At 53.6% G+C, this 11,139-nt stretch overlaps 2 protein-coding genes across 2 annotated transcripts in view; one reads left to right on the plus strand and one right to left on the minus strand.

Annotated features, from left to right (window-relative positions):
* PCYT1A (phosphate cytidylyltransferase 1, choline, alpha) overlaps nucleotides 1–4,090 on the plus strand; it is an 11,391-nt gene extending 7,301 nt beyond the window's left edge. The window contains exons 5-9 of the mRNA XM_008935505.1: nucleotides 110–261; nucleotides 1,053–1,131; nucleotides 1,873–2,015; nucleotides 3,061–3,249; nucleotides 3,814–4,090. Of these exons, the coding sequence (XP_008933753.1) occupies nucleotides 110–261; nucleotides 1,053–1,131; nucleotides 1,873–2,015; nucleotides 3,061–3,249; nucleotides 3,814–4,020 (770 nt within the window). The 3' untranslated portion in view covers nucleotides 4,021–4,090. The remainder of the gene's footprint in view (nucleotides 1–109; nucleotides 262–1,052; nucleotides 1,132–1,872; nucleotides 2,016–3,060; nucleotides 3,250–3,813) is intronic.
* Nucleotides 4,091–8,686: 4,596 nt separating this feature from the next.
* Nucleotides 8,687–11,030, minus strand: SLC51A (solute carrier family 51, alpha subunit). The gene is made up of 9 exons (XM_008935506.1): nucleotides 10,996–11,030; nucleotides 10,716–10,810; nucleotides 10,174–10,328; nucleotides 9,997–10,070; nucleotides 9,763–9,921; nucleotides 9,519–9,630; nucleotides 9,254–9,400; nucleotides 8,946–9,051; nucleotides 8,687–8,823 (listed from the first exon to the last, which is right to left on the minus strand). Exons 1-9 carry the CDS (start codon nucleotides 11,028–11,030, stop codon nucleotides 8,687–8,689), a joined length of 1,020 nt encoding a protein of 339 aa, XP_008933754.1.
* Between the last annotated feature and the right edge of the window lie 109 nt (nucleotides 11,031–11,139).

Genomic DNA, 11,139 nt, shown 5'->3' on the forward strand with positions numbered 1-11,139 from the left:
CCTCTGTCAGCAGCTGGCATTGCCTGGTTTAGAGGGGGGTGTGCAAGGTCCTTTTAGTGTGAAGCATAGGGTAAGGACCTCGGGCTCACTCTTCTGCCTGTTTCTTCAGTCTGCAGCGATGAGCTAACCCACAACTTCAAGGGCTTCACAGTAATGAATGAAAACGAGCGCTATGACGCCGTGCAGCACTGCCGCTACGTGGATGAAGTGCTGAGAAACGCGCCGTGGACGCTCACCCCGGAGTTCCTGGCAGAGCACAGGGTAATTTGGGACAACTGATCTGTTCCGAATGTTGATTAGCCTCTGTCTGTGGGGGTTCATCCGTGGGGGTAACCTCTGCTTGAGCAACCCATTTCTCTTGAAACTTCTCTAAATATAGAATGAACTGGCTTATGGGGATTGAGTGGGTCTTTTGGGAGACTAGAAGCATTTCCTGAGCTGGCAGGTGATGTTAAAATAAGGTAGAGATTGTGACATGGTGAAAAAGCCTGACAGGGTTCTCGCTATTCCAGGAGGATTTGACCGACACTGGTTACAGATTGGTGTGAAATGCAGTAGGGAGAGGATGACATGGGTTGGAAGGGATTTCTGGAGGGCATCTGGTCCAAATTCCTGCTTACAGCAGGAACAGCTTAGATCTACATCAGCTTCCCTGCAGCAGGAGACCAGGCAAGCTGTCTTGAGAGTCTTTTATCAGTCGGTAAGATAAAGCGAAAGGCATCTCTAACATCTGTTGAACTGCTGTGTGAGGTGAAGGAGTCTCCAGGGGAGTTTGCTTAGTTTGCCCTTGTTGCTTTGATCAAGCTGTTTCTCTGTGGAGCTCAAACCAGCTGTGTCCTTAGTCCCAGCCTTTCCTCTCTGGTGTGTGCTTACAATTATTACACAGTTGCCAGTAAGAACTTGGGACTGCTTTATGTAGCTTTTTAAGAGGGAGGTGTCTTGCTGTGCTCTGTCACACCTCTGCGCGGAGATGTTGAGCAAAACATTAGAATCCTTTGACGGAAACATGTTCAAGATAGAATGTTCACTCCCTCTGATTTCTTCATTTTCAGATTGACTTTGTCGCACATGATGACATCCCCTATTCCTCTGCTGGCAGTGATGATGTTTACAAGCATATAAAAGAAGCAGGTGAGTCTAGGTCAGTTGCTCCAGGGCTTCCTGTCGAAGATCTGCTGTAGTTTCTCCTGTGCCCCTGAATGGCAGGATTATGCCTAGGGAAGTGACAGTTCCCCTCTGGGAAGAAGGTCTGGCCAAGACGCTCTGAAGACAGGACACAGTCCAGTTTTAGGCCCTGCTTTGTAAGGTTATGACTGTTCCCTCTCTCAGGCCAAGCCTTGCCCAGCATTAATTCCTACTTCCACAATCTAGTTATTGTGATTGTATTAATCTTTTGAAAAAAATACTATGGTTTGCCTCACAGATTCTTACAAGTGGACAGTCCTGTGAACTTGGCAAAGTGGCTCCTCTGTTTGCTGTAAAACTCAATGGGGATGCAGCTTATTTCAATCTGTCCAAACCCCAGAGCTTGTTATATTTCTGCTCACTAAACTGTAGAACCACTTGTCCTGTCCTTGTCACCACACTATTCTTCATGCAGTCAATAGTCTTTAAATTGGGTAAAGTGAAGAGTTTCTCGTTGGAATACATGGTATTTTTACTTAGTTTTGACATGCTTTGGTCTTACTTAGGTCTTCCTTATAGTCCCAGATAGGACCCTGGAATTGTACATTCAAGGACAAAGACATGGTGGTGTGAGGATAGTTAGGAAATGAGCTCTTGACAGGAGAGACTGTATCCCAGTAGAGTTGGCAGCAGCTTTTTGCCCCGTGTCTTGCTACAGCTGTCCTGGATCCTGTTCCCTAACTTTAGGCATGTTTGCACCAACTCAGAGGACGGAGGGGATCTCGACATCGGACATCATCACCCGGATCGTGCGGGACTATGATGTTTACGCCAGACGGAACCTGCAGCGAGGCTACACAGCTAAAGAGCTCAACGTCAGCTTCATAAACGTGAGTCCAAGCATGTCTCACCACAAGCCACATGAAGCAGAACCTTACAGAGTGTGAAGATGTAGAGTCTTGTCTAGTGGTAGCGCAGTCCTGCGATATGCCAGTAAAAGGCTGGTGTGCAGAGCTAAGCAGTTGCACCAAAGCGGCATCCTGTTTTCACTTCTTCTGACCCTGAAACTGCCTCTGGGAGCTGCCCAGAGGAACTGGGGTTTTGCTAATGCTGCTTTGTTCTCAGAGATGTCTCGGTGACATTTTACCTGCTGAAAGAGCTGGAGATAGGGTGTGTAGCAAAGTGTGTTTTCTTGAATTGAGTGAGGCTTGGGTTGCTCTTGGCAGCAGCTGCCATGCCTCATCTCTCTCCTCTTCCCTCGCCACTTTGTTAAGGTAGAGTAATTCATTAGGATACAATCTGATCATGTTGTCACTGTTCCCTTCCTGGAGCTGCAGCAGCAGCAGTGCTTGGGTGGGAGAGAAGGAGATGCTCTGATCCAGCACTGAGCAGCCCTAGCCCACAAGCAGAGTACGTAGCATAGGGCACTTCTGATGTTGGAAGTGAAGTAGGAAACATTTGGATTTTCATCACTGAGATATTATGCCTATTTTTTAAAGTGCAATCAAATACAAAAATGAAACAGGATGGCTGCTTGGCCTCTCTTTGGCATGTAAGTCTGGGTCTGTTTAAAAACACTCAGAAGAAAGACTTGTGCTATCATGATATGCAAAGAGACCCACAGCAAGTCACTCAAACCTAATCTGTATGTTGTATAAATATTTCCCTCTTCCATGCACTCCTATTAGATAGTGTTTCTCTCTGGACTTAGTCTTACTCTGTGTGCTGTGGTGAGGTCTGCCATAAAGCATCTCACAGCCCCACTATGTCTGCCATTTAGTCTAGGGAAGAAGTGTCACTGAAGTGAAGGAGAAGTGTCACAAGACTAATGGAGATGCTGAGGCTTAAGCACCACTTGAGCATAATAACACAGAGCAGAGGTGGTCGCCACTCAGATCTGGTGAGCTGTATTCTGATCCAACACTTACTGTACAGGAGAAGAAATACCACCTCCAGGAGCGTGTGGATAAGGTGAAAAAGAGAGTGAAGGATGTAGAGGAGAAATCAAAGGAATTTGTCCAAAAAGTGGAGGAGAAGAGTATTGATCTCATTCAGAAGTGGGAAGAGAAGTCCCGGGAGTTCATCGGCAACTTCCTGGAGATGTTTGGCCCAGAAGGCGCATTGGTAAGGAGCTGCTCTGGGGAAAGGGGATGTTGGAGAGCTTGGCAGTCATTGTAGGGCCTCTGGAGCCCACGTTTGCAGTTCGTTGCAGTGTTTGATGTGCTGCCAATCTCCAGACAAGTTGTCCCAGGCTTGGGCAGCCTGTTTACAGGGAGCCTTCACCCTTGCCTCTGGGTAGCGCCAGTTACGGTTGTAGCATGAAAAGTCCCTGTGTCCCACAAGCTGGCCTGTAAACTCCAGCTTGTGTCATGCAGGCCACTGAACAGCCAAGACATTGGTAGGCACTTTGTCACTGGCCTGGGATGAGTCTGAAGCTACTTGTTTTTGCCAGGCTCTCCCGTGCTGCTGGACAAATATCACAGGCACTTCATGTTGGGGGTGCTTGCAAGGGGGTGGTGTTTACACTGTATGCAGTTTCCAAAGCCTAGAGTGATGTCTGGGCTTCTTCAGCTCTTACACTGCACAGAGCATTGAAGAGACAACTCAGAATGCTCCCTGAGCTATAAGTAGTGTCCATGCCCGTCGCTGTTTGAGCCATGCTGACTGTCTTCCTGCTTCCATCACTAGAAACACATGCTGAAGGAGGGCAAGGGCCGGATGCTGCAGGCCATCAGCCCAAAGCAGAGTCCCAGCAGTAGCCCCACACATGACCGCTCCCCGTCTCCCTCCTTCCGCTGGCCCTTTTCAACCAAGACTCCTCCTTCCTCACCTGCCAACCGCTCCAGGAACGAGTCTGCAGTCACCTACGACATCAGTGAGGATGAAGAGGATTAAGCTGCCAGCTGGGATGTGCTGCAAACCGCTGAGTGTCGAATCCAAAGTCCAGACCCACTGGGGAACTCTAAATGAGCAAGGGAGCCATAGGAACAGGGCTGACGGTGAGCACGGGGCCTTGGAGGCACCCGCTACTCTTAGCAAGGGCTGCTGCCTGGAAGCACATTCAAACCTCCTCTCCCCTCTCCTCCCCAAATCCCCTTTTTATTGTTTACGTTCTAGTGGTTTTGAGGGAGAAGATGGGTTTTATTTTTTAAGAAGATACTCTTAACACGCATAGAATAGCACTCGAGCGTGGCTGTCGTTTCCGTTTCTTTTCCCTTGTTAACCCTCCATACAAGAGGGAGAGTGGAAAGACCTATCTGTCTCTTCTTCCCTTCAGCTCCTCTGTCTTATTCCCCTCACCCCCAGGCAGTAACTGTGCCGCTGCCAAAGGAAAGACCCCTTGGTTCCTCAACCAGCGTGACCTCGAGAGCACGCAGCAAGCAGTGGTGTGAGGAGGCTTCTAGGAAACAGAGACATCTCTACTGCACTGGAGCCCATAGGAATCTCTTCAGCAGACCCTGTAGTGCTCGCACACCTCTTAGCCAGGCTTCCCAGTGTGTCACAGTGAGGACGTGCTGGGTGGGGGCCACCAGCTTAGCACACAGGAGTTACACCCTGGAAGAACTCACAGCACCACAGAGTTGCGTGCCCCGTAAACGCAGCATTCACAGCTCCAAATTGTATGGGGGCTGTGGGGGAAAGGCCTTTCCAGCTAATCTTAACAAGACTCCTAAATCTTGAGCTAAAATTCAGCCCTTGGTGGCTGTTGGAGAGAAGAGAATGAATCTTTGCTTCAGGGCGCTTTCTGTCTGTGCATTTTTGGGCGTGTGAGAGCCCAGGTAGGAAGTGAACGCGTGTATTCCTCGAGAAGTTCCTTGTCCCGGTCTTTGCTGTGTAACAAGTTTTACTCTGTCCAGACGGCCCCTCGGCGCCGTGCTCTGTGCGTGTCTGTGTCGCAGTCGTTGTGCTCAGAGGGCTGGAGCAGTCCTGGCCTCGCTGGCACCGTGGAGCCGCTGCTCTGATGGCAGGAGGTGGCCTCGTGCAGCTGCCGTGCTGCCCGTGCTGCTGTGGGTGGCCGGGCAGGTGCCGGCGCGTCGTGCCCAGTGAAGGGTCCCGTTCCCGTGTGGCAGTGAAGCTGCCTCGTGCAACGCCCGTACCCACTTACCCCGCTCCTTGAGGCAGGCCAGAAAGGGCACCAGAGAGTGCTGCAGCTTTTTAAGTTTTTAAATGTCTTCTTGTTTGAAACCGTGGTCCGCGTGGTGCTGGCTGTTGTGTCTGTAACAAACGCTGAGCTTCGTGGCCTCTGGCTCCACGCGGGCATTTGCCCTCGCCGTGCTGCGTGCCTCTGCACAGAGCAGGTCACTGTGCTTTGTCCTGGCAACCAGCGCTGGGAGGGACTGGACTCACTGTCACATAGCCGGGAGGCTCCTGCTTGCTTTTCTGTTTGGATTTGCCTGTGATACCCGTTGTCTCTGGGTGGAGCTGCTGGGCTGAGTTGCCTGTATCCTCCCATGATGCTGGGAGCAGAGGACAGCTCAGAGCCTGGTCAGCAGTACACGAGGAGGTCTTCACAGCAAGATACGGGGCTCAGGGAGCAGCGGGTGCAGGGGGCAAAGCGTCAAGTGGTGCCCCAGGTTCTGGAGGGTAGGATGCTTCCAGAGGACACAGGAGCCCCACGGTAGGAGCAAGCTGCTGCTTCTTTCCAGCTTTTGTCTTGTTGATCCTTTTGTCACACTGCCCAAAGGTGCTTCTGTGGAGGCCAGAGCTGTTATGGGAAAGAGGATTTTGGGGATTCCTCATCTGCCACTTGGACCTCTCAGCAGGGATGTGCACGGCTCTGGGAGCGTAGCTGGCTGCTATGGATTTTAAGCTGTAAAGAGCAAGTAACGGACACTTAGCACAAGCCAGTTGTTAATCCCCTGTTTTATGAGTGGTAGGAGCACTTACATTATATCACCCACATTCTCTCTTCCCTCATCTTCCCCACCTTCCCTTCCTCACCTTTCCCTCAATACGGGTGTTGCGTCGCTTTCCCGAGACGGATCACGAAGGCCAGGCTGCTTTAGAGCCTTACTACTGTTTTAAACACAAGTTATGCAACAGTGTTCTGTAAATTTGGCTAACAATGGTGTTATGGATGGTGGTTTCTTCTGCAGAGACCTTAATGTGTTTCTTTGGTCTCTCTGTAAAACCTGGTGTGCTTCATAAGAAGCCAGCCATGGTTTAACATGTAGCTTGGAATAACAGAGCTGTATCTTGTAACCAATAATCCCTGCTTCCTCCTTGCACTTAAATTAAATTGGACACTCAAATCCCAGAGTCGTCTAGTTGGTTTTTTTTCTTTTAATTTGGTGGGTTTTTGGGTTTTGTTTTTTTTTTTTTTTTGTTTTTTTCCTCGTGGTCTCCTGACCCAGCCTCATCTCCAGCACTGCCCTGTCCTATCAGGAATAGGACAGAGCTTCATCTTTGGGCAAAACACGTGAGTCAGGTTCTCCAGGAACATCTTGTTACCTGCAGATGTGCCCAGTGCTGCTGCTTGAGGGCTGTCCTGCACTCCCCTAACACACCCACACTCTTCAGAAGCAGCATGTGGAAGAGAAATAAGTCAGAGTTAGAGGGGAAAAATAAAACTTTCCTAGTGTGCATTGAGGAACATGGGGAGTTTGATGCTGCTAAATCCAGAGGCGTCAACTCCTTTGAGAAGTTCCTCTGTAGATCTGGGATGTGAGGCTGCTGGCACCAGCAGCCAGACCTGATGGCAAAGAGCAGCAGCAGGGCAAAGCTGGAAGGTGCCAGGGATGCTGGTAGAGTGTGGCACTTGAAAAACATATTGCTTAGAGCTGTAAGATGTCTTTAATCTCTTGTGAAGATTGTGGCACACACCTGTACTGACATGATTTTGTGCATTCTGTAGGGGGTTGGGGCTTCATCGTGCAGTCGTTGTTCTTGTAACCAGAGAGAAGCAGGTGCTGGAGCAGCCAAGACAAAGTGGTGGCAGTAATGGTGACTGGTGGGACTGACCCTGCATCTTGCCTTCTGACCTCAGGGTGGGCTTCTTACTGCCAAGGGTTCCCTGCTGTAAAAGTCTGGGTTTCCTACCTGTACCAGGTAAGGGGCTGGGTCTGATGGGGAGAATGAGTCCTGTATTTTGCTGCTTGCCTGGGTGTTGCTTCTTGGCAAACCCATGACATCACGGGGTCCCAGTGCTTCCACTGGTGCCTAGAAAGCCAGGTTGGTAGTGGCCGTGTGCTGTTGCCAGAAGCCTCTCAAATCTGGGAATCTCATAATGAATCACCAATGCATCTTCTGGCTGAGCAGTCTCACTTTGAACACAGACACCTGCAAAAAGCTCTAAATTGCTTTTCCCCCTTCCTCACGGGATGTAAAAATTGCTTTTTTCCCCAAAATTAATCAAATCAAAGTTGAGAGCTTTGGCTTTCTGACTCTTTGCTTCCCTAACATATTGCCCTGACCAGAGGTATTTCAGTGGGAGGGCACCAGGGTGCAGATCAGGAGAAGCTTTGGCGCTGACTGGCAGCAGGCTCTGGTCTTGGTGCTGATGATCTGGCACCTGCTGCCCATCTCTGGCTGTGCTGCATCACCCAGTCCTGCCATCACCCCCAGCCACACAGCAGCAGCTCCTTCCAGCTGCCTCTTGCTGGTCAGTGTTGGCTCTGCTGGCGTCTGTGTGGGCCTGTGTGCACACCATGTGTCTTACTGGCTTGTTCTGGAGTTGGGTTTTTGGCTTTTATGTTTAGCCAAATAAGTGCAAAATTATTTCACTCTGTCTGTGCCAGATCGCTTCTGCCACCCTGTCACAGCCAGCTCCCGTTGTGGTTTCCTCACCTGCCATCTCAGCAGTGGTTTGAGTGAGAAGGTGCTTCAGTGGGGCTCAAAGGATTACCCAGTGGTTTCTGTGAGCCATCAGCACTCCTGTCAGTCCCCACATCTGTTGTAGGCAAGGAGCAGATACTGCTACTGGAGCAGATCCTGGGCACAGCAGGTTAAGGCAGCATTAACTAATTTCCTGTGTTGTGAAGGTGCTTCAAAGCTCCCTCCTTTGCCTGGCCACAGGCTGGCAGGTATGGATGCTCCCACTGTGCTGCTGGGAGCAGCCAGCTCTGTGGATAACATGCCCCATGGATGGGCCAGACTCACCCAGAAGTCTCGGGAGGAAACACCACTGCCCTGGTATTGCCTTGGCTGTCAGACCCAGGCTGCCAGCATACAGAGGTTGGTGTCACAGCTGGATGTTGGGCACCTCATGACAGCACTGTGCCATGGCTGCAGTGGTCTGGGCTCAGTCTTCCTCCCCTGTGTGGAGTCATCTCCTGCTCAGCCTGGGCAGGAGATGATCTGAGCTCAGTCATCAATGCAAGACTTTGGTACAAAGTCATCTTTATTCAGTGTGAGACAAGAGCCCCCCCCAGGCTGGATGGGGCTTCACGCATCCCTTTGGCTTGTGGCTTTTGGCTTTCAGACCCTTTCACCCCATGGCAAGATGCCCTTTCCCTTCTGCGTCCTGCTGCCAGCAGCTCCCCAGCACCGGAGGAGGTGGCTGTAAGGGGCACACCAGCCCCTCGCCTCGCCATCCCTTGGCACCCCGGTTGCTCCTTCCTGCTCACGCCTTGCCATCAGCGTCTGGAGGCACAAAGCTGCTGGGCTGGTAGCCCGGCTTGTCGTCCTGCTTGCGGTAGTACATCCGTGCCACCACTGCCAAGATGAAGGTTTGGGGGATCAACAGCTGCATGTTCATCTCTGGAGGAGGAGGAGGATGGTCATTGGAAGCTGCTTTCACCCACCATGCCCGTTCCCCGTGCCCTGCCATGCTGGGGGCCCGGCCGGGGGGTGCGACGCCGCTTCCCCGGCTCCCGACTTACGCTGCGACCTGGTCTTGGAGGAGAAGGGCGGCGAGCAGGCGATGCTGCCGTTGTTGGCCAGGATGCTGAAGATGGCAGGCTGCAGTGCCGTCAGGACGAGGAGGATCTGCAACCACCAACACCTGAGGTGCTGCCAGGCTCCTGCCCTTCGCTCCCCATCGTCCCACAGCTGGACCAGGCTCTCGCCTGCCGGTGGGCTCGCGCCTGCCGGTGGCTCCTGCCCCACCAGTTCCCTCCACGCTGCCTCAGCCCGCTTGTGCCAGAGAATCCCCTCCCCTAGGGGGGAGCTGGGCAGGACAGGGGCTCACCTGGAAGCAGAAGAACTTGGCCCTGATGTTCTGCTCAGCCAGGTGCAGCTGGGCCTGCCGGAAGAGGATGCCCAAGGCCCACAGCCCAAAGAGGGTGGAGGCTCCAGCCAGGGTGTTGATCCAGAGGGCCACGCTCTCTGCCGAGATCTGGGGGACACACACAGAATAGGCACCCCGGCTGGCAGGGCTGCTGGGCGACACAAGGCCTGGTGAAGGCTCCCCATCCAGGACACCACCCTGCCCAGGTCCGTGCCCTGGCACTCACGTCAGCAGGGTTGTAGTTCCCATCAGTGGCCAGCACCAGCCCCAGAAAGACAGCGACCACCCTGAAGAAGGCATACTGTAAAGTCCCCAGCATCATCAGCTGAAGCTTTCTCCTGGTACAACAAGAGAGATCAGTAGCATCCCAAGGTCCCCAAGCCCCTGCTCAGGGTCTTCTCTTCCACCCCAGCAGAAGCAGTGGGTCAAAGCCCTCCCCAGGGTAGGGGCATACCCCAGGTTTCCCTTACTTGCTCATGGTCATTCGGGGCAGGCAGGGGCAGCAGCAGCAGCAGGGTCCGGTGCTGACCACCATGGGCACATCCTTCAGGGTGCTGAGCAATGCCTCCTTCCCCCCAAAGCCCTCCACCATGACCAGCATCAGGAGGTAGAAGCAGATGGCAAAGTACCTGGGGAGGAGGAGGAAGGAAGGTCAAGCCCTGTGGGCTCTCTGATGCACCTGCCCCAGGGTAAGTGATACTCACGATGTGGTAGCCATCTCCACCACCATCATGGAGCGTGGGATCCACAGCCCAAAGCAGCTGACCACTGACACAACCTGGCAGAGTCGCAAGCTTGGCACACTGCTGCTCCCCGCTCCCGTGGGCTGGCACCCCTTGGGTGGCTGCAGCCCCCAGGTGATGCCCCACATCCCAGCTCACCGTGGGGGCCGAGCTGCTCCAGCAGAGGGTCTTCATCTTGATGGGGCAGCGGATCTTGCGGGTGAGGTAGAAAGCCTCTTCCACGAAGATTGCGACAGACAGCAGTGTCATGATAGTGGCGAGGCCCATGATGATGAGTTGGACCGTGTCCAGCTCTGCCAGGGAGGGGTGAGAAGCCAGTTCCATCCTGTTCTGTCCCTGCTGGGGCCACCGCGGTGGGGAGCTGCCACACAACCTACCACTCCACAGCTTTGGGAAGCCCCTTGCCACATCCTTGGCACATCTGGCTGTGCCAGAGCTGATGCTTCTGCCTGCTGCTCCCATGTCACCTGCCCTGGTGCCAGCCCTCCCTGGGTAGCTCCCATCCCCGCAGGCAGGGCTATGGGGTGGGAGGATGAGACCCCAGCAGCACCTTGCTGCTTCCCCATTCCTCAGGGCTCCTCCCTGCCTGCACCTGCCACCACCACCCTGCTTCCTTCATCCCTGTCCTGCTCTTGCCAGTGGCAAGAGGAGGGTCCCTGCCACCTGGTACCCCCACCTACGCCACAGCAGCTGCCGGGAGGTGGGTGGCAGGGAGAAGCAGGCTGCTGGCACGCTCAGGTTCCTGATCAGCATCTCCACCAATGGACGGGGGAACCTGCAGAGAATAAGGGGAGCGCTGCCCAGACCTGGCAGGGACCTGGGGACATCCAGCCCCACAGGGTACCCTGCCTGCCTCGCCTCACCCACAGGCACCTCCCAAAGAGTGAATAACCCAGAACCCTGCTCCAAAAACTTGCATTTGCCCAGCTGCAGAGTGGCGCAGGGGTTCCTGGCACCCACCTGGGGTCCTCTGCCAGCTCCATGGCGGGGTCCATCCTGCTCTGCTCCTCCCCGGCTCTGTCCTGGCGGCTGCTCAGCACCGCCTGCTTCGGCTTCCCTCTCCTGCCCGTGGGGTCAGAGTCCTCGGGGCAGGGTTGGGGGGAG

This window comes from Merops nubicus, unplaced genomic scaffold (genome assembly GCF_000691845.1).
Source record: "Merops nubicus isolate BGI_N331 unplaced genomic scaffold, ASM69184v1 scaffold43662, whole genome shotgun sequence".
NCBI classification, from domain to species: Eukaryota; Metazoa; Chordata; class Aves; order Coraciiformes; family Meropidae; genus Merops; species Merops nubicus.